At 49.7% G+C, this 21,795-nt stretch overlaps 1 protein-coding gene across 1 annotated transcript in view; it reads left to right on the top strand.

Annotated features, from left to right (window-relative positions):
• Positions 1-21,795, top strand: part of CNGB1 (cyclic nucleotide gated channel subunit beta 1) — a 74,095-nt gene that overhangs the window by 49,487 nt on the left and 2,813 nt on the right. Inside the window, exons 24-31 of the mRNA XM_043436424.1 lie at positions 663-785; positions 6,157-6,298; positions 7,066-7,225; positions 9,625-9,722; positions 9,817-9,900; positions 12,853-12,971; positions 13,539-13,685; positions 20,792-21,008. Of these exons, the coding sequence (XP_043292359.1) occupies positions 663-785; positions 6,157-6,298; positions 7,066-7,225; positions 9,625-9,722; positions 9,817-9,900; positions 12,853-12,971; positions 13,539-13,685; positions 20,792-21,008 (1,090 nt within the window). The remainder of the gene's footprint in view (positions 1-662; positions 786-6,156; positions 6,299-7,065; positions 7,226-9,624; positions 9,723-9,816; positions 9,901-12,852; positions 12,972-13,538; positions 13,686-20,791; positions 21,009-21,795) is intronic.

Below are 21,795 nucleotides of genomic sequence, written 5' to 3' on the forward strand. Positions count from 1 at the left end.
GTTTTTTAAAGATCCAGGAATGTCCCATTTCCCGCAATTGTGAGGAGGGCACATGCAGGTTGACGTGTGTGGCTCCCCTGCATATCCAGGGAGCTGGGCCTCAATTTGGTTTCAGCTCAGGAAACTGACCCCCCAAACACTCAAACATGGGTGGTGGGCTGTAGGGACACAGGGGGCCATCTTGCAGATGCCCAGGCTTGGAACACAGGACAAGCCAGGCCACGCTGGAGAACAGGGCTCTTCTTGATATTTCTCAGGGACAGCGCTTCTCAGCATGCATGTCCTTTCTTGGCGCCCCGCCCTGGCACCCGCCCAATGCATTCCCCCCTCAGCTCCTCCACTTCCCCAGAATTGTCTGCACAGGTAGCTCTGTGCTACTTCTGGGCCCCAGTCTTGACAACTTCCTGTTGGAGCATCACCATTCCTAGCCAGCACAGTCTCAGTAGAGCAGCCAGTAGGCCCCGTAGTATAGCCACCGGTTCCCACGGGCCAGGCGCCCATCGCACCAGGCAGCTGGGCAGGGCCTTGCGGCTCCGACACGGGGATCCCTGCGGGTGCTGGGGAGGGTGAGGACTCGCCTGTTCCCTGCAGTCCCCACCCCTGGGCTGAGATGCCATTGCCAGCTTTTCAACTGCTGCGTTCGTGCCTTCCTTCTTCTGCAGGGTTATCAGGACCACAGCCTACCTGCTCTACAGTTTACATCTGAACTCATGTCTGTATTACTGGGCTTCGGCCTATGAGGGCCTCGGCGCCACTCACTGGGTTTATGATGGCGTGGGAAACAGGTGAGCCGCAGTCTTCCTCCTGTGTCTTAATAATTCGTGGCGCCAAGACCCCTAGAGAGGAGTCCCGCTGCCGCCATGTTGCCGGGTCACCTCGTTCCCAAGGAATCAGTGGCAGCCCACAGTGGGCACTTGGTCAGCTGTGGTGACGGAGGCAGAGGAAGAGTTCAGGCCCAAGGGGCTGCGAGTCCCCTCAGGCAGGCCCTGCCTCCCCCTGGGCTGTGCCCGCACGTGATGCAAAACGCTCTCCATCCAACTCGTCAACACTTTGACCTCCTCCTTACACTTGCTTCTAGCTGATGCGAGAACAGGTGATCACTCGCATCCAAGGTAGCTTCTTAAAAAAAAAAAAAAAAGGTTTATTTCCTTTTGGTAGTGCTGGGTCTTCATTGCTGCACATGGGCTTTCTCTGGTTGCGGTGAGTCAGGGGCTACTTTCTAGTCACGGTGAGCAGGCCTCTCATTGTGCTGGCTTCTCTTGTTTCGGAGCACAGGCTCTAGGCACGCAGGCTTAGTTACTCTGTAGCATGTGGGACTTTCCTGGTTCAGGGATCAAACCCGGGTCCCCTGCATTTGTAGGCAGATTTTTAACCACTGGACTAGCAGGGAAGTCCCAAGGTGGCTTTTTTATAGAGTGGCTGTTGGTCCAGAATGTCCCCTTCTCAGGCCAAATGCCTCAGTACTTGGCCACAGTGACCTGTCACCTGAGATGGGCCTGTGGCCTGAGGGGAGCTCACCGAGAGAGTCTGAGGGTCCAGGGCAGTCCAGCAGGCAGGAGAGGGAACCTGACATCCTCTGTGGGGTGCTGTGTGTTGGGGGTGGGATCAGGGCCCAACACCCTGACACCACCACTGACCCTGACCCTGTTCCCCTTGGCTGAACCCACCCACAGCCGTGGTCCAGAGGCCATGACTAGACCATTGATTCATTCACTCACTCACTCACTCTTTCATTCATTCATCCCCTCACAAGGGGGCAGAGAGAGGACTCAAAGGCCTTCTGTGCAAAGGGAAGAACAGAAGCTATTCATTAAATCTTGCTCTGTGACTTTGGGTAAGGCCCTTACCCTTTCTGAGACTCAGTTTTCTCATCTATAAAATGGGGGTGGGATCACACAGATTTCTCATGAGAAATAAATAAATTAGTGTGTGTAACACATCTAGCCCGTGCCTGGACAGGAGTCAGTGATCCCACTTCCTAGCTATGGTCTTTCTTAAGGGGAAGCCAGCACACTGGGAACCTAACCTAGGTTCCTAACCTAACAAACCCCCCTTGAAATCAGAACTGAATTTTGGGAGCATGCTGACTTCTAAGGAGAAGCTTCCTAACTGTCCTTAAATTCTCAGAGGGGTTCATATGCCACCTGGCTAAGAAGTCATTTCCCAGGGCAGGGCCTGGCACCCATCCCAGGCAGGCCTGCAAGGAATGGCAGGCAGAGTGGGGAAGACAGGGCTAGCCCTCTGGGACTTCTTGTGCAGTGGAGAGGCACACTTTCCTGGCAGCATTACCCTTTCCAAATAAAATCCTAAAGGGAAACCCAAGATATGCAAAAGCACAACTAGTGAAGGAGAATTCCTCTAAAAATCCAATATCATTCATAATAATAACTTTCAAAATAGTGAGCATTTCTTGAATGCCTGCTATAGTCCAGGGGGCGTAAGGACCTAAGCTCCTATATATTTGGTTTCTTCATCCTGCTTTGCATTGGCCCGGTCTGGGGCAATATGCAGGGGTCCCCACAGGTCTACTGGCATGGAATACTCAAGAGACCGCTAAGATGTGCCATCCATGTCAGTAGCTGTCTTCTCTAGTCAGGAAGGGCTTCAGCGAAAGCCAGAGCTATAGGGATCACTCATCTTCATTCTGCTGGTGGCCCAGCAGCACCCAGCACCCAAGCAGTGCCCAATTCAGTCCCCCTAAAGGGCACTTGATTTTCTTAATTCTCAAGAAAATTAGAGATACCAAGGGAACATTTCATGCAAAGATGGGCACAATAAAGGATAGAAATGGTATGGACCTCACAGAAGCACAAGATATTAAGAAGAGGTGGCAAGAATACACAGAAGAACTGTACAAAAAAGATCTTCATGACCCAGATAACCACAATAGTGTGATCACTCACCTAAAACCAGACATCCTGGAATGCAAAGTCAAGTGGGCCTTAGGAAGCATCACTACGAACAAAGCTAGTGGAGGTGATGGAATTCCAGCTGAGCTGTTTCAAACCCTAAAAGATGATGCTGTGGAAGTGCTGCACTCAATATGCCAGCAAATTTGGAAAACTCAGCAGTGGCCACAGGAATGGAAAAAGTCAGTTTTCATTTCAAAGACGGGCAAGGCCAAAGAATGTTCAAACTACCTCACAATTGCACTCATCTCACACACTAGCAATGTAATGCTCAAAATTCTCCAAGCCAGGCTTCAACAGTACGTGAACCATGAACTTCCAGATGTTCAAGCTGGATTTAGAAAAGGCAGAGGAACCAGAGATCAAATTGCCAACATCTGTTAGATCACAGAAAAGGCGAGAGAATTCCGGAAAAACTTCTGCTTTATTGATTACGCCAAAGCCTTTGACTGTGTAGGTCACAACAAACTGTGGAAAATTCTTCAAGAGATGGGAATACCAGACCACCTTACCTGCCTCCTGAGAAATCTGTATGCAGGTCAAGAAGCAATAGTTAGAACCAGACATGGAACAACAGACTGGTTCCAAATTGAGAAAGGAGTACGTCAAAGTGGTATATTGTCACCCTGCTTATTTAACTTACATGCAGAGTACATCATGCAAAATGCTGGGCTGGATGAAGCACAAGCTGGAATCAAGATTTCCGGGAGAAATATCAATAAACTCAGATACGCAGATGACACCACCCTTATGGCAGAAAGTGAAGAACTAAAGAGCCTCTTGATGAAAGTGAAAGAGGAAAGTTTAAAAGCTGACTTAAAACTCAACATTCAAAAAACTAAGGTCATGGCATCTGGTTCCATCACTTCATGGCAAATAGATGGGGAAACAATGGAAATAGTGACAGACTATTTTCTTGGGCTCCAAAATCACTGCAGATGGTGACTACAGCCATGAAATTAAGACGCTTGCTCCTTGGAGGAAAAACTATGACCAACCTAGACAGCATATTAAAAAGTAGAGATATTACTTTAATAACAAAGGTCTGTCTAGTCAAAGCTATGGATTTTCCAGTAGTCATGTATCGATGTGAGAGGTGGACTATAGAGAAAGATGAGCATCAAATAATTGATGCTTTTGAACTGTGGTGTTGGAGAAGACTCTTGAGAGTCCCTTGGGCTGCAAGGAGATAAAACCTGTCAATCCTAAGGGAAACCAGTCCTGAATATTCATTGGAAGGACTGATGTTGAAGCTGAAGCTCCAACACTTTGGCCACCTGATTCGAAGAACTGACTCATTGGAAAAGACCCTGATGCTGGGAAAGATTGAAGGTGGGAGGAGAAGGGGAGGACAGAGGATGAGATGGTTGGATGGCATCACCGACTCAATGGACATGAGTTTAAGCAAGCTCCAGGAGTTGGTGATGGACAGGGAAGCCTGGCATGCTGCAGTCCATGGGGTCACAGAATTGGACACGACTGAGCCACTGAACCGAACTGAACTGAAAGGCTGCTTAGCATGCCCCCTGGTGGCCAGAACTGGTATGATGGGGGATTGACAGGGCAGACCTATATGGGTGTATTTTCTTGGACCAGGTGTTAATGAGGGGCTGGGAGGCCTAGAGAGAGCCCTGCCCTAGGCCTCACAGCTATTCAGAGGCCAAGACCCCCACTGCCCAACTCCCCCAAAACCTCTGCTTCTCCACCCATCCCCCAGTAGTCATTGCACATTGACATGCCTACCCCCACTAGATACTGCACTTCGTGAGGTCACAGGCCAGTCTATTGTTCTCCACTGCCGGAACCAGTGACAGGGAAGGTGCTGACAGCTGACGCTTCCCGAGGGCCCACCATGGGCCAGGTGCTCTTTTCACCTCACGTCATCCTCATGATTGCCCTGTGAAGGATGGTCTATGGCCGTGCCCCTTTCAAAAAAGGACACTGTGGCTTGGCGAGATGGGTTACTTAATGCAGTTAGAAAGTTGCAGGGCTGGGTTTGAGCCCGGGCAGTCCTCTCCAGAGCCCATGATCTAACCACAATACCGCATAAATAGCTGGTGAACAGAGCCCAGGGGAGGACCAGTTTGGGATCAATCTCGGACCAGATGATTGGCCAGTCGAATGATGTTCTCCATTTCCCAGTGAAGCAGGGACCCTGGCAGCATGGATGTATCAGGACACTGGGGACAGGGCAGGCTCTGGGCAGTTCCTGTGCCCTGGTAGGACGACAGGAAGTACAGGAAAGCCTGCTGAGAATGCCCTGAGTTTAGGCCCTGGTGACCTCAACCTTGCTGACCCCTGGAAAGGCATCGTCTGAAGGTCTGAACATAAGCACCTTGGTAATTAAATCCGTTTAAATAGCTATAAAGGTTTTACTTCTGTATCGATTAAGTTACTATAAAAGCTTAGGTTTATTTTTGTAGGACTTAATGGCTAGGAATTAGAACAGTGAGGCTGCTCTGTTGGAATAATGCAAACTTGCCATTATTAATAAACATGCAAACCTTTGAAACTCAAAAAATAGCGAGGGAGGGACTTTTGCTACTTTGTGATGATGACACAAGCTTGGGCATTTCGTATACCTTGTGCCACACAGCAGGACCCCATCGGCCACCTCCCTTCCTAATGGCTCATGCGCCTGTGTCAAGGGGTTACTGATGACAGCTTAAGAGAGAAGGCAACACCTGTTTTCCAGCCCCAGCCCTGGAACTTGCCAGCTGGTGACCATGGGTGTTCACTTTCCTTTGTGGCCCACAGTTTGACTATCTGGTTAGTGGACAGGAGAGGGGGAGGGTCAGAAAAGGTGACCCTCGAGATATCTTCCAATTTTGAGCTTGTTCTTGAACCTCATGATGGGAGAGCAGAGACTGTGGGCTTTGAAAACATATGGAGGAAAACTGAAGGAGCCCAGGCATCAGGAGCCAGAAAACCCTGGTTTATTCTGCCAAGTCTTCCAAGCAATCTGTGGAAGCCTCAGTTTCCACATCTGTAAATGGGGATGACAGCATGTCTCTACAGGGTCGGGGCAGAGTCACGACCAAACCACACAGCACCTGCAAACATGCTCTGTACGCTGCAGAGGGCTCTGCGGTTGGGAGAGGGTTCCCCCTGCCCCCCCTTTTTTTTGCACTCCTGAGCTATAAAGCTTTTTCTCTCTTGTACAATGTACATATATTCAAGTCAGATTGCCCAGGATCCACAGGCTGAGTCTGTGATGACTGAGGTCCCATTCCTCTTCTCTCTGCAGTTACATTCGCTGTTACTACTGGGCTGTGAAGACCCTCATCACCATCGGCGGCCTGCCCGACCCCAGGACGCTCTTTGAAATTGTCTTCCAGGGTCTAAACTATTTCACGGGCGTCTTCGCTTTCTCCGTGATGATCGGACAGGTAGCTGGGCCACTAGTCTGTCCTGACCCACCTGCCTGCAGGGCCCCTCTTCCTCCTGCTGCTGCCAGAAACGTCACCATCTGTGCCCATTCCTTTCAGACCAAGCCCAGGAAAGAGCACTGGGCGGAGAGTCAGGAGCCTGGAGCTCTGAGACCTGCGGGGTGAAGGGGTGGTGATGGAGGTGTAGGTCCCGCTTTCTCTCTGAAGGTTCTTCTCGTTTGAAATATCAGCCTCTGGGGGTATCTGGAGAGCTAGGCCCAGTGGCTTCCTGCAGAGGCTGAGGATTTGGGCTGTTGGCCTGGAGAGAAGCCCTTGGTGGATTCTAACGTGCGGGGCCCTGGCGTGCGGCTCACCTTGTTGTAGTGCATGAGGTGACCACCAGGAGTCCTCAGTGTTACCCTTGAGGGGCTCTGCCCCAAGGAGCAGAGCACCTGCTTCCCATTTCCTCCCGCGGGTGGTCAAAGTGGCCTCTGAGGGGTCACGTCCGTACCAGGATCGGCCCAGCCCAGCGAGACCTGCCCTCCTTGTGTGGCCCCAGAGACCTAAGCCCACCTGAAGGGCCAGCAGCCTCGCTCCTCCACGTCTACCCTGCGTCAGTGAAACCTCTAAGTGTGGACATGGGTTTCCCTCTCTCCTGATCTCCTACCAGCCCGGCAAGCGTGCACCCGGGGGCCTGTGTTACATTAATGTGCCCACAACCCATGTCCCCGAAGCCCCGCCCCACTTTGACCCAGTGGCTTCCCTGACCACCACCCCTCGACCCCCAGATGAGAGACGTAGTGGGGGCCGCCACCGCGGGACAGACCTACTACCGCAGCTGCATGGACAGCACCGTGAAGTACATGAACTTCTACAAGATCCCCAAGTCCGTGCAGAACCGGGTCAAGACCTGGTACGAGTACACCTGGCACTCCCAAGGCATGCTGGGTAAGGCCGCGCCCTTCCTCCCCACCCAGCCCCACCCCCAGGGCCCCGCCCTCCTGGGCCCCGCCCCGGTCCTCTGTCCCCGAGCCCCTGAGCATGGGGGTCTGTCTGGGCTGCGGCCCCAACATGTAAGTGAGATGCCTGGGGAGGCCGTGGGAGGTGCCCAAGCTACGTCATGAAGAGGCCCCCTGAAGACCTGAGGGGCTTGTCTTCTGAATGCCCTCCTCCACCTTGAATTGCATCTTCATTCAAAGATGGAAGTGCAGTTGGAACCAAGAAGGGAAGAAGACTGTCTGTCTCTCTCACCTTTCTTGCTCTCCATATACAAGAAGTCGCTAAGTCGTGTCTGACTCTTTTGTGACCCCATGGACTGTAGCCTGCCAGGTTCCTCCATCTGTGGGATTTTTCAGGCAAGAATACTAGAATGTGTTACCATTTCCTTCTCCAGGGCATCTTCCTGACCCAGGGTTTGAACCCAGGTCTCCTGCATTGCAGGTAGATTCTTTACCACTGAGCCATCAGAGAAGCCCCGTATACATATACATCCATACATACAATATATATTTTGTAAATTTTTAAAAATTTCTTTTCAGATCCTTTTCCATTATATCTTATTACAATGTATTTTATAATTTTTTGTCATGCTTTGCTTCTGAAATTGGCTAAAACAACACATGTTCATTCACTATGGTTCAGCTTTCTTGTTAGTGATGAGGTATGCTCAGTAATTCTTGCAAAGTGGGAGAATCTTACCCATAAATTGTTTCCAAATATAGTGAAGTTCTTACGGATTCTGAATGGAATCCTTAAGGAAATTTGACATGCTAATTATATGTTAATTGACTCCCCCCCACCCCCGCCCCGTTTCCTTTTTATCTTTATGCTAAGTTGCTTCAGTCGTGTTGGACTCTTTGTGAACCTATGGACTACAGCCCTCCAGGCTCCTCTGTCAATGGGATTCGCCAGGCAAAAATACTGGAGTGGGTTGCCATGCCCTTTTCCAAGAGATCTTCTTGATCCAGGGATCGAACCTGCATCTTTTGTGTCTTCTGCATTGGCAGGGGAATTTCTTTACCACTAACACCACCTGAGTTAGTAATTTTGTTTTTGTGCTTCCCAGGTGGCCCTAGTATGAAAGCATCTGTCTGTATGCTTTCCACTTAAATTTACAGTATTCTTGTCTGTAAAATCCCATGGACAGAGGAGCCTGGTGGGCTACAGTCCACGGGGTCACAAAGAGTCAGGTACAATTGAGCGCACATACACACATTTTTGTTTTCAGAGCCTAGCTGTCAGTTTGGAAGGCTCTCAAAAGCTTATGGGCCACTGGCACAGTGCCCTAAGAGTCCCCCAAGGCCCTGAGCAAATGAAAGGGCTCCCCTTCACCTCCACGGGGTTCAGTCTGGTCTCAAAGAAGCCACACTTGAGGCCTACAGTCTCCTGAGCTGGGGTTGTTGGCAAGTCTGTGGACAATGCACTTAACCATAGCTTCCAAGGCATGTTCACTTCCACTGCCTCATTCCATCCCAGTAACAGCCTTGTGACTTCAATATCATTGGTCCTTTTCACAGGGGCACATGTTAGGACCAGAGAGGGCTCTGACCTGCCCAGGGTTGCACAGACCCAGCACTTGAGCCCTAAGCCAATGTACAGTGGGCAGAGCATGGGACTGGGGTCCCGGGTGCATCTCTGTCTCCAGTTACCAACCTTTACTCTGTGCCAGGCTCTCCACTGTGTACCATGGACGCCATGGTGGACAGACATCCTGCTCTCACAGGATAGGTTCTGAAGTCACTGGGCCTGGGTGGGGCCCTGATTCCATCCCCCAGGCTGCGTGGCTGTGGGCAAGTCACTGCCCTCCTGAGTTGTCCTTCCTTTGTCTGTGAGGTGGGTTTTGGTAGTGGGCACCTCTTGGGCTGCTGGGAGAAGTTAATGAAATCATCCTGGTAAAGCACTCTGTAAAACAGTGCTTGGCACACAGTACATCCTCCACGTACTTTAGTTCTTGCAAATGCCATCCTTATAATGTAAGTGGAGAAGACAGACCGTCGGCGAACAACTGCAGTAAAGGGTGTGATACGTGCTATGGGACAGGGACTGATAACGTAATAGATGGGTGGGAGGATGTCAAGGGAAGGCTTCCTGGAGGAGGTGACGTGAGTGCTGGGTCCTGAAGCATGAGTAGGGATTAGCCAGGAAAGCAGAGGGGGTTGTTCCCAGCAGAGGGAACAGCATGGGCAAAGGCCTGGAGGCAGAGAGCATACCCTCCCAATCTGGAGTGATTCCGAGTGCTAGAGGAATGGCACATCCAGGGGCCCAGCCAGTGCAGTGTGGACCTGGCGCTGTGTGTGTGAAGGAGGGGCCTGGCTGTGCCTCTGACCCTTGCAAGGTCTCATTCTCAGATGAATCAGAACTGATGGTGCAGCTTCCAGACAAGATGCGGCTGGACCTCGCCATTGACGTGAACTATGACATCGTCAGCAAAGTGGCACTCTTCCAGGTACGGCCTGCCCAGTGCCCCACCCTCAGGACTCTGGAAGGCCCCGAGCCCATGCCTTCCTCTAAATGGCTCCTTCCGCTCCTCTCGGGGCCAGGGCTGTGACCGGCAGATGATCTTTGACATGCTGAAGAGGCTGCGCTCTGTCGTCTACCTGCCCAATGACTACGTGTGTAAGAAGGTGAGTGGCTGGGGCAGCCGCAAGGCAGTCTGGGATTCACAGCCCCTGCCAATTGGAGCTGGGCTGGAGGGGGCCCCTGGGAAGGTGGTGAGGTTTGCAGGTGTGGGCAGAGCAGAATTGCTGGGAGGGGAGGCAGGTGGCAAGCTGACCCCAGGGCTCCCGGCTTGTTTGGCAGAAGGAGCTCCGGGCACAAGCTCAGATGTGTCTCAGCCTGGCTCCCTCCTCAGGGGACCATGGGGACCAGGATGAGGAACCCCACTTTACAGAAGAGGAAAGTGAGGAGCCAAAAGAGGGTCAGGTCTTGACTGTGTACATGAAACTGCTTCCAGGGTCTTGGTCTTCCTGTCAGGAAAATGGGGCTGGACAAGGGGAGGGATAGGTCAGAGGTTGCAAACTGATGGTCCTTGCCAAGGAGCCAGCCCACAATGTTTCATGGGTTGTTTCCTCCCCACACACCCAGTTTAATCTAAAAATGAAGCTTTGAATTAGTCTCCAACCTGTAAAAAATGGGAAGGTTTCTGGAATTCCCTGGTGGTCCAGTGGTTAGCATGCGGTATTTCCACTGCCGTGACCCAGGTTCAATCCTTGGTTGGGGAACTAGGATCCTGTCAGCTATGCAGTACAGCCAAAAAAAAAAAAAAAAAAAAGGAAGGTTTCACATAAAAATCCAGATTTCTGGCTGAAAACAGAAAACTGGCCAGCACTGAGCCCCACTTTCCCAAATAGCAAGAGTCCTCTGGAGTGGAGAAGGGAATGGCTCTGAAGAGATGCCCCATGCCCCACCACTCCCGACTGCCCTACCGGCTCACTTCTCTCCTTTCCATCACCCACCTGATCCTGGGGAGCATATGGATTTGCATCCCAGGGCTAGACAGTCTCTAAGGCCCCTTCTGCTCCCGTTTTTTGGGATTTAAGGTGAGACTGAGGTCACTTGGTGACTGAGTGGTCAGGGTCAGGGAGCAGGGACCAGATTTCAGAGCTGTTAGTAAGGCTTAGTGTGTGAACGGGGGTGGAAATCCTGCCCAAGAACCCCCTGTAAGACTCAGAAACCCCCAGCCCCAGAAGGGCCCCGACTCCAGGTTGTATGCTGCACAACAGCGTACAGTTGGAAGCAAAGAGCTGAAGGAAGAGGGACACGGATGCTGTCAATGGCTGAGAATTCAAAGCTGCAGCCTTCACGGCCAGGAGAGGTTTGGGAGCAATAGTGATTTGTCTGACACTGGGGTCACTTCCTCGCTGTGCAGCCTTGGGGAAGTGGCTTGCCCTCTCTGAGTCTGACTCTTTTCATAGGTAAAGTAGGGATATTAATAGTATCTCCCTCATGGGGTGGTTGTGAGAATTAAAACATATGAGCATATGGAGTCTGGCACCATGGCCAGCAGAGTTGGTGCCATTGCTGTAGCTAGTATCCTTGTGGGTAATGAAGACTTGACTTTGGATGAGAAAGAGAGAATCAGATTGTTGGGGAGTTTGCTGCGGAAGCTGAACACTTGGTGAACATGTGTGAATGGCGCCCTCTGCTGACAGGTTTTGTTCTGTGACAATCTCGCTGAGACACACCTAGGCCACCCCTGGGCTGCTTAGTGAGATGAGGGTGAGTGCTTTGGACACCTCACATTTCAGTCCCTTGTCAAATTGGACTCTGAAACAGGGGAAGGAGACTTTTTTGTTGTTGTTGTTAAGAAGGCCATGCATGTGTGAGATGCCCAAGAAACATTTGTCAAATGAATCAAAAGCAAAAGCTCCTTACCTGTCCTTGGTCTGTCTCTCCTTAAACACGCCAGGTATGACCAATAGGTAGCTGGCCAGGGTGCCGGCCTGTGAGGGCATGAGGATTAGAAGGTGCTTGGCAGACTGGCTATTTCTGATTGTAGTCTGAAGCAAGTCATTCATTCATTCCTTTGGTTTAATTTGGGAGTAAGACCAAATTGTATCAGTCTGCTAGGGCTGCCATAACAAAGTACCACAGACACAATGGCTTAAACGACAGAAACGCATTGACTCACAATTCTGGAGGCCAGAAGTCCAAGGTCCAAGCGTCAGGGGGGTAGGTGCCTCCTGAGAACAGTGAGCGAAGGATCTGCTCCAGGCTTCTCTCCTCGACTTGTACCTGACTGTCTCCTCCCTGTGTCTCTTCACACCACCTTCCCTGTACGCCTGACTTTGTACCCAAAGGCCCCTTTATAAGGACACCAGTCCTATTGGGTTAGGGGCTCCCCCAACTCCAGCATGATCTCATCTTCACTTAATTCTTTACATCTCTGATGATCCTTTTTCCAGATAAGGTCACATTCTGAGGAGCTGGGTGCTAGGACTTCAACATACGGATTTGCAGGGGCACTTAGTTCAACTCATAACAACCGTGAGCGCTGGATGGCCTGGGTTCAAATCCCGGCTCTGCTTTGCTGAACTCTGTGACCTTGGGCAGAGTTCCCACCGCAGAGGGCTGTTGAGGACTCAGTGGTCCCAGCCACATGAAACATTAGAGCAGCACCTGGCACGGAGAAGTGATAGACAAGTGCTGGCCATTCTCATTCATGCTGTCATTCCCAAGTCGGTTAGCAAATGCCTCCCAAGCACCTGATAGGATGTGGGGGAGTCACAGGTATCAGCCGATTGTGTGAACAGTGTGGGCTTTTCCGTGCCTCGGGGCCCTCATGGTATGCACAGTTGGGAATCTGCCAGATACTCCTACACCTGGGCCTCCTTATCTAGCACTTTCCATCATACCGCTAAGTCCCTACCATAATCCTGTTAGGCAGGCTGGCAGGGTGGGGGTGGTCACTCTCCCCAGTCCACAGATGGAGAGACTGAGGCCCCCGAGGGGAACCACATGCCAAGCCAGCAGAAGGGCTGGTCCCCCATGCTGTGCCACCAGCATCCGGTCCCAGCCCCGCTGCTTCTGTGGTCGCCTTTGGTGATGACAGGGGGACCGCCCCTTCTCTGTTTCAGGGGGAGATAGGCCGGGAAATGTACATCATCCAGGCGGGGCAGGTGCAGGTCTTGGGTGGCCCGGATGGGAAATCCGTGCTGGTGACGCTGAAGGCTGGATCTGTGTTCGGAGAAATAAGGTCAGAGCGGGGTGAGACGAGGGGACCCGGGCAAAGGCTGGGGAAGGGGGTGTGACCCGTGGCCGGGGACCACATCCTCAAGGGCCCTCTGGTGGGTTTGAGGAAACCACGGTGCGGGCTGTACCGGCACTTGCTGACATGTGAGAGAGGTGGGACTGATACCGACCAGGGTGTGGAAATTGATGGGAGGTCAGAGAAGAAATTCAGGCAAGGCTTTGTTGAGGCCCTGGTCACACAGGAGGGAGAAAGAACGAGCAAAAGTTTCCCTTGCTCACTTGTTGCCTAAGGTGGGGTGGGGGGATGAGCTGGTTTCTTATATGGGCTCAAGGTAGGGGTGTGTCCAGGGGTTGGGCCAGAGGGGTGGCTAGGGTGTCAAGGAGCAGACGTTTGTCCAGGTGCAAGCGTTGCAGCCCTGCAGTAAAGGGCCCCAGGTCCCAGCCTGTCTCAGGCCCAGCTCTCACCCACCTGAGGCCATCATGGTGCTCCAGGCAGGGGTGAAAATGAAGGTGCTGATGTGATCAAAACCACACCTCGAAGGGCCTCACCTCCCTCTCGTCTCTGCCCCAGCTTGCTGGCTGTTGGGGGCGGGAACCGGCGCACAGCTAACGTGGTGGCCCATGGGTTTACCAACCTCTTCATTCTGGATAAGAAGGACCTGAATGAAATTCTTGTGCATTATCCTGAGTCTCAGAAGTTGCTCCGCAAGAAGGCCAGGTACATTTTTTTTTTTAATTAAAAAAAATCCATATAGACTTTAATGTGCATTTTTCTTAAGGACTCAGACTTTCTTTTACATAACCGTAGTACCTTCCTAAAAACTAGGAAATTGGAGATTGAAACAATACTGTTATCTCACCTCTAATCCATAGTCTAATTTTGCTAATTGTTCCAAGAGGGTCTTTTATAGCTTTTCTTTTCTTCTTTTCTATTCCTGGATCCCCTTTGCATGACGTTGCCATGTTAGTCTCCTTTGATCTGGGACCAGAGTCCCAGATCTTTATTGATCTTTAAGATCTTTATTGATCTTAACATCTCTGAAGAGGACAGGCCAGTTATTTTGCAGAATACCCCTCCATTAAGTTTTTTTGAAAAGATACATTTATTTATTTCTGGCTGTGCTGGGTCTTCATTGCTACACACATGCTTTCTCTAGTTGTGGCCAGCAGGGGCTTCTCCCTAGGTGCAGTGCTCAGGCTTCTCGTTGCAGTGGCTTCTCTAGAACGTGAGCTAGAGTGCTGGCTCAGTAGTTGTGGCACACAGGCTTAGTTGCTCAATGGCATGTGGACCAGGGATTGAACCCATATCCCCTGCACTGGCAGGCAGACTCCTTACCACTGAGCCGCCAGGGAAGTCCCCTCCATTTAAGTTTACGTGATGTTAATATTTTCTCATCATTATCTTCAGGTTCTGCGTTTGAGGCAGAAATTGCTGAGAAGTGATGTTGTGTCCTTCTCAGTACAGCATATCGAGAGGCACGCTGCTGCTTTCTCACTATACTGATGATTTTTACCCTGATCACTGGTTAAATAATTAGTAAGTAATGAGTAAGAAGTCAAGATGATTTAGATTTCCTGTTCTTCATCTTGCTTTCACTCACTACTTTCAGCCTCCAATGAAGGTTCCTTGCAATGATTGCCATGATGGTTGCAAATGGTGATTTTCTATCTCCATCATGCCTGCTACATTTATTAACTAGTGTCCTACTATATGGAAGAACTTTCTTTTCTTTCCCATTTGTTTATTCATTTATCTATTTATAGAGATACAGATTTGCTTTATTCCATGAATACCCTGTTACAATCATGGTTTTGATGCTCCAGTTCCAGACTGGCCACTGGACACCTCTGCAGGCTGGGTGTAGTGAACTTCTGTTACGTCCCTGTTATATTTTAGCACTTTTTTGCTTATAGGCATAATAAGTTGCCTTAGATTCATCTTACACTTTCCCTGCTGCATCCCTGGAAATGGTCATTTCTCCAAGGAGGCTTGATTCCTTTTAGAAGGGAATGGTTTTCGGAAACTAAGGTCTGAATACTCCCTGGTAGCTCAGCTGGTAAAGAGTCTGCCTGCAATGCAGGGGACACTGGTTTGATTCCTGGGTTGGGAAGATCCCCTGGAGAAGGGATAGGCTACCCACTCCCATATTCTTGGGCTTCCCTCATGACTCAGCTGGTATAGAATCTGTCTGCAATGCTGGAGACCTGGGTGTGATCCCTGGGTTGGGAAGATCCCCTAGAGAAGGGAACAGCTACCCACTCCAGTATTCTGGCCTGGAGAATTCCATGGACTGTATAGTCCATGGGGTCACAAAGAGTCAGACGTGACTGAGTGACTTTCACTCACTCACTCACTCATTGCTACTGGGTTGCTACTAGGCCTTCACAGTGGATAGAGCTGGGAAATATACCCACATGTGCAGCTGGAAAAGGTACCCACATGTACATTTGTGTGTATAAATGCAAATATATACGTATATGCACATCATATACATAAACATCAACATCTGTTTTTTTGTCTGTGTCTATCTATGTCTCTATTTCCATCTAACAATTTCAATCCAGTATCACAGAGTTCATTCTAATCTCCTTTTCCAGATTTGTAAATTTCTTTCTCAACACTGAGAAATTTGAGTCCCTTTATCCTCATTACATTTATTCATTTGTTCTGTCCTACAGTATAATGTAGTACCAGAATTCCTATCCCACACTATTGGAAAGAAGAAAGCCTTAAGTAGAGAGTAGTTCCTTCTGTCTTTAGCCTGAGTACCTATGATATACATGTTGTATTCAGTTGTTCGAATTGATTCTCTGTTTTCTTGCCTTTACTGTGGTTGTTCTGTTCATTTGAAGTACAGCTAGGTTCACACATTTCATTTTTCATTCCGTTTTAGTGTTTCCCCACTTTTTGTTGATTTTATATGTTTGGAATATGTAGAACGTTAACATGGCAGAAGTCTACAAAACAGTGCACTCAGAGTCCCAAGTACCCCCACTTGTTGCCACCCACCCTCTATAGGAGCCTAATCTCATTAGTTTCTGCTTTTTAATTCCTGTGTTTCTTTTTGCAAAAATAGGAAGATCGTGACCATTTTGTTACTTCCCTGTCTTACACAAAGGGTAGCATACTGTAGATTCTCTTTTGCACTTGACTTTTTTCATGTGACAATAAATCCAAGAAAACATTCTCTATTAGTCTACAGACAACTTCCTTGTTCCTTTTGACAACTGCAAAACATTCCTATGAATGGGCATGTAGGCTGGTTCCAATATTTTGCAGTTATAGATAGTACTGCAGTGAATAAGCTCATGCATCTGTACTTTGTGTTGTTGGGGGATTGGGAGTTTTGTTTTTTTTATTTTTATTTTTGGCTGTGCTGTGCAGCTTGTGGGATCTTAAGTTTCCCAGCCTGGGACTGAACCCTGCCCCCGGCAGTGAAAGCCTGGCATCCTAACCACAGGACTGCTAGGAATCCCCTGGAATAGGTAAGAAAATCAGTTGTTTTGCTTTCAAACCCATAAGATCAGGTTTTAAATTGAGCAACGGATGCAGCTTGATGTGGTAGAAAAGCAGACGGGAGAGCGATGGGATTCAAAGGCTGTCTGTGCGCAGTACTGGCTGCGTGACCTCGGAAAAGCTACCTTTCTTTCTGATCTCAGTTTCTCCACTGGAAAACAAGGGTGATCCCTTTGTTGTGGAGCCAATTAAATAAAAACAGTGTGTGTGAATGTCTCCAGCAGGGGGCCCAGCACACAAGGGAGCTCAATATATGTTAATAATAATGATGGTTCCTCTTTATCCATTAAATTCTCTCTGTAATTTTCCGTGGGATAATATCTTTTTAACCCACCTATCTGGCATTTCCTCCCATACCTTTTAACATATATTCATATTTTCCATTTCAGTCACCATGAATAAACTACACCGAGAATGATCATGATCGAGGGAAAAAACTCACCAGTATCCATTCATACAGCACAATAATTTATTGAGCTGATATGTCGAGGCCCTGGGGACACAGCAGAGACCAAACAAAGCTTACGTTCTAGCCGGGGAGACCAGCAGTGGAGAAATGAGTGACTGTGTGATATGTCAGCTGGAGATAAAGGCCATAAGGAAATATAAAGCCTCCTGAGGAGACAGAGGTGATGGAGGGAGCTATGTGCGATAAGTTGGTCAGGAAGAGTCATTCTAAGGACATGGCACCTCAGCGGAGACCAGCCCAGAGTGAAGGAGTGAGCTGCCTGCAGGGACAAGCATGCCAAGCAGAGGGAACAGCATGTGTGAAGGTTCAGAGGAGGCACAGACTTGGTGTTTCACAGAGACCAGCAACAAAATGAGCATAGGTTGTTATGGGATGGGAGGAGTGGAAGGGGTGAGATTGGGTAGGGCCTTATAGGGGAAGTCTCACATATAGCTTTAGTTTTTAGTCTGAGGGAGACGGGAGCTCTGCAGGGTTTTACACTGCAGAGGAACTTTCTGTGACTTAAGTTTTTAATGAAATCCCTTTGGCAGCTCCCAGATGAGTGGAAGCAGTGTCAACCTTAGAGCATAATACAGACAAGGCGCTGGGGTCTCCCGGGGAAGGAAGCTGCTCCGTAACTCATCTTACCTGGCTGCTCACAGAGCAGCCACTGGGCCCTTCCAATGGCTGGTTACCTGAGCTTCCGCGAAAGAAACAGGAAATAGAAATAAAGTCAATTAACATATAAGTAGCATATTCAAATTTTGCCAAGTCTGCCTGCTTCACCCTACTCTCCTGAGAGAGAGTCAACCCTCATTATTCATGGCTTCTGTATTTTCAATTCACCTACTCACTAAAATTTATTCATAACCCCCAAATCAATACTCAAAGGCTTATAGGGACATTCGCAGATGCGTGCCCAGTGGCAAAAATTTGAGTCACTGGAAGTGCACTTTCCAACTAAATTGAAGAAGGTGACACTCTGCCTTCCTATTTCAGCTCAGATTGGAAACAAGTGTCTCTCTGTGGTTCACTTTGTACCACGTTTTTCACATTTTTGTGAATTTTGTTCGTGGTTCACTATTAAAATGGCCCCAGGTGCAGTGCTAAAGTGAGGCCTCGTGATTCCATGTATAGGCCTGAGTCACAGAGCCACACGTTCATTGTAAATGAATCAACAATATTAAATAAGATGTCTTTAAAACAGACACCACACACACACACAAGACAAGGTTAGAAAATGATCAGTTGATGAAAATGTTGTGTTGAGAGGCTCACAGTAACCAAATCCTGTATTTTCCCGAAAAGCCATTGCTCAGTAGTCACTAATTCCGTGTCTGCAGACGCTTGACAGAGTTTAACCACTGCGGATAATGAGAACTGACTTTAAGTCTGAGAACGGGCCCCAGGTCCCCCTCCCCTTCCCTTCCTGCCCCCCTGCAAGAGGAGCATGGCTCAGAAAAGCCATACTTAGAGCTGTTACCCCATCCCTCCACCTGGCTTAGGTGTGGGTTTGGGGGTCCCACAGAGGCCTCACTCCTGGCTGTGCCTGCAGTGTGCTGGCCAGAGGCAACCAGAGGAAGGAGGAGGAAGGCCACCTCCAGAGGGGGCAGTGACACGGCTCTTCAGAGGCTGCTTCTCTGGACAGGCAAGCTTCAGGAGAGAGGCGGGGGGTCACAGATGAGCTCTGCCCACCCAAGGAGAGACGGGGCTGAGAACCACAGGGCCTGGGGGTGTCTGAGTTGGTGAGAGCCCCGCCTGGGATTCTGTCCAAGCTGCCCACTTTACAGATGGGGGACCCAAGGCCCCAAAGATGTGAGATGCTCCGTTCTCTGACCTGGCCACTCCAAGAAACGAGGCAAAAAGGTCTCATCCATGCCTCTCTCTCCAGGGGTGAATTATACAGTAATTATAGTGAAACGCGTGTCAGCTGAAAATGAGGATAAATTTCCTTAATCTGGAAATGTCCCAGAAGTCAGCTCAGTGTTTCAAAACAGAGACAGCCATTAGCAATCAGCAAAGGTCCCATAGCTGCTGCCTCCATGTCATTTGAGCACCACGCTGAGCCTTCCCACGGACGGCCGTGCTGTGAATTATGGACTCAGATAACACAGGTGACAGCGCCAGGCCTGGAAGAGGTCCCTCATGATTATTGTGTTTGTGGCCTCCCGGGGGAGCCCCAGCTAGACAATGCAAGTCTTGGGCAATTAATATCAATATGCACAATTTAAATCCATTGCGTCTGATTAGATAAGCAGCTAGTAATGGCCTCATTTTTAAACAAGTTTTGCTGGGACCCTGATGAATGAATTTGCCAATTAGTTGCCGAGGCCGGCTAGATTACAGGCCAAGCTCGTTTGTTCTTGAGCCAAACCACTCACCACGTGTCAGTAGCATGAACAGTTCCTTAGAAAAGGCCAGGGCTCTCTCTGATGGAACATTCTCTCCTTATTTAGAGAAGCAGAGTGGTATATTGCATTGAGATCTGGGTTGTAGTTCTGTCTCTGCCACCTCTTACAACCTTGGACATGTCACTCATTTCATACTGAGCCTCAGTTTCCCCAGCTCTTTTAGGTACAATAATCCCTCTGGCCAGCACACTGCAGGCACAGCCAGGAGCAAGGCCCCTGTGGGGTCCCCAAACCCACACCTAACCCATGGAGTATTGTCACAGAGTATTGTCAGCATCCAAGAAAATAATAAACGTGATATTCCTTTGTAATCATTAAGACATGGGGTGCTGGGGTCAAAGGCATGGGTTTGAATTCCAACTCTGCTACTTCCCGGCTGTGTGGCCTTGGGAAAATTACTCACCCTCTCTGGGCTTCCATATTCTCATTTGAAATGAGGGAGAATAATAGGACCTTCGTGTGAGGATTAGTGCAAGGATTACTCTGATAAAGAACAGAGAGCAGATCAGTTATCTGTTGTGGCATAACAATGTTACCATAGGTGGAGTGGCTTAAAATCACGCATATTTATCATCTCAGAGTTTCTAGGGGTCGGAAGTCTGGGGACAGCTTAGGTGCGTCCAGTACAAGGCAGTCATCAAGATGTGGGCCCGAGCTGGGTCTTATCTCAAGTCTCAACTGGGGAAGGATCTTCCAAGGTCCCACAGTCGTTGATTGAATTCAGTTCCTCGTGGCTGTGGGGCTGGGGGCAGCTTCAGTCACTGGCCAGTGGCCACGCTCAGGTTTCGGTCTCCCCCAGCATGACTGCTTACTTCATCAAAGCCAGCAGGGGAAGGAGTCTTGCAGGACGGAGGCCGCAATCCTATGTGGCTTACATTCACAAAAACGACATTTGAGCTCCCTGGTTGTATTCCATTGATTGAAAGCAAGTCACATGTCCCACCACACTCAAAGGAAGGGGGTCACACAGAGGTGTAAACACCAGGAAAGGGGATCATGGGGATCACCAAAGAATGCCTGCCTGTAAAGGTCTGAGCACACAGCCTGACACATATAGACCCTCCGTGTGGATGATGGTCATGGTGATGATGATAAAATGACAATAAAGCCAAAGAAGGAGTAGCAAGAAGCTCAGGCTCTTTTTCCTCTGGGCATCCTGTTTCCGATTCCATATATTAAAGTATCCTGCATCATTTTCTGTGTAACCTCAGAAAAGTCACTCAGCCCCTCTGAGCCTCAGTAAGACCCCAATCATTATGACTGTTCTGATCGTTCAGTGAGATGTGATGTCCCAAGCAGCACTGTGCTGGGCTCAGAAAAGGACCTCAAACTGTCAGCCAAACCAGCCTGCATCACACAACTCAGCTAAAGGGCTCTGCCCAAATGAGTGAGGCTTCGTTCTCTCCCAGAGCTTGCCGGTGATGTTAGCGGATGCTGCTTTCTTTCAGGCGAATGCTGAGAAATAACAACAAGCCCAAGGAGAAGAGTGTGCTTATTCTCCCTCCGCGGGCGGGCACCCCCAAGCTCTTCAATGCCGCCCTGGCCGCAGCAGGAAAGATGGGTGCCAAGGGAGGCAAAGGCGGCAAGCTTGCCCTCCTCAGGGCTCGACTCAAGGAGCTGGCCGCGCTGGAGGCGGCCGCCAGACAGCAGCAGTTGCTGGAACAGGTAATGCAGTTGGAGACCCAGCCACCTGGGTCATTTTAACCACGTGCTAGGGAAAAGGCCTCAGGACCCAGGCGTTCCATTGTAGGGACTATTTTTCCTTCTTTCTATCAGTCTGGATTCATTTGGTTGCAAGTGACAGAAATGCAACTGACAGTGCAAGCTCAAATTAGCTTGAGAAAACAGGGAATTTGCTGGAGCAGGTCACTGAAAGGTTCAGGCAAGCCTGGATCTACAAGTTCAAATGATGCCAATAGGATGAGATCTGCCATTCTGTCACCTCTGCTTCCCTGGCCGGTGGCTCCATTCCCAGGCAGGGCCCCAGGGGCTTAACATGACAGCCCCTAATGTTACATCCTCCTGGCTGAGCAACTGCCACAGAAAGTACCTCTTTCCCAGTAGTCCCAACAAGAAGTCCCAGGGTTCATAGTCATTGGACAGAATTGAGTCACATGTCAATTCCTGAGGTGTGGAGCACCAATGTGGTCTCTGGTGAGGACCAGCTCATGTGCCCACCCATGGACTCAGAGTGGGGAGGGGCTGGGGTGAGGAGTGTTCCCCCAAATGGAAGTTCGGGTGCTGCTGCAGAGGTAGGAGCAGTGGGTGTGGGCAGGGAATGTCCCTCCCCAGACAACAGAGATGGTCTCATATCTAATGTTGTGTCTATGACAATTTAAAAGATTTGAAAGGAAAAACCAAGGCAACAGGCCTGGTGCCAACGGTCCCCACCCCCTAAGTCTAAAGGGAATTTTAAAATTAGTTCTGGGACTTTTTTCTGTGACTAATGCCA

The sequence above is a fragment of the Cervus canadensis genome, chromosome 18 (assembly GCF_019320065.1).
Source record: "Cervus canadensis isolate Bull #8, Minnesota chromosome 18, ASM1932006v1, whole genome shotgun sequence".
Lineage (NCBI taxonomy): Eukaryota > Metazoa > Chordata > Mammalia > Artiodactyla > Cervidae > Cervus > Cervus canadensis.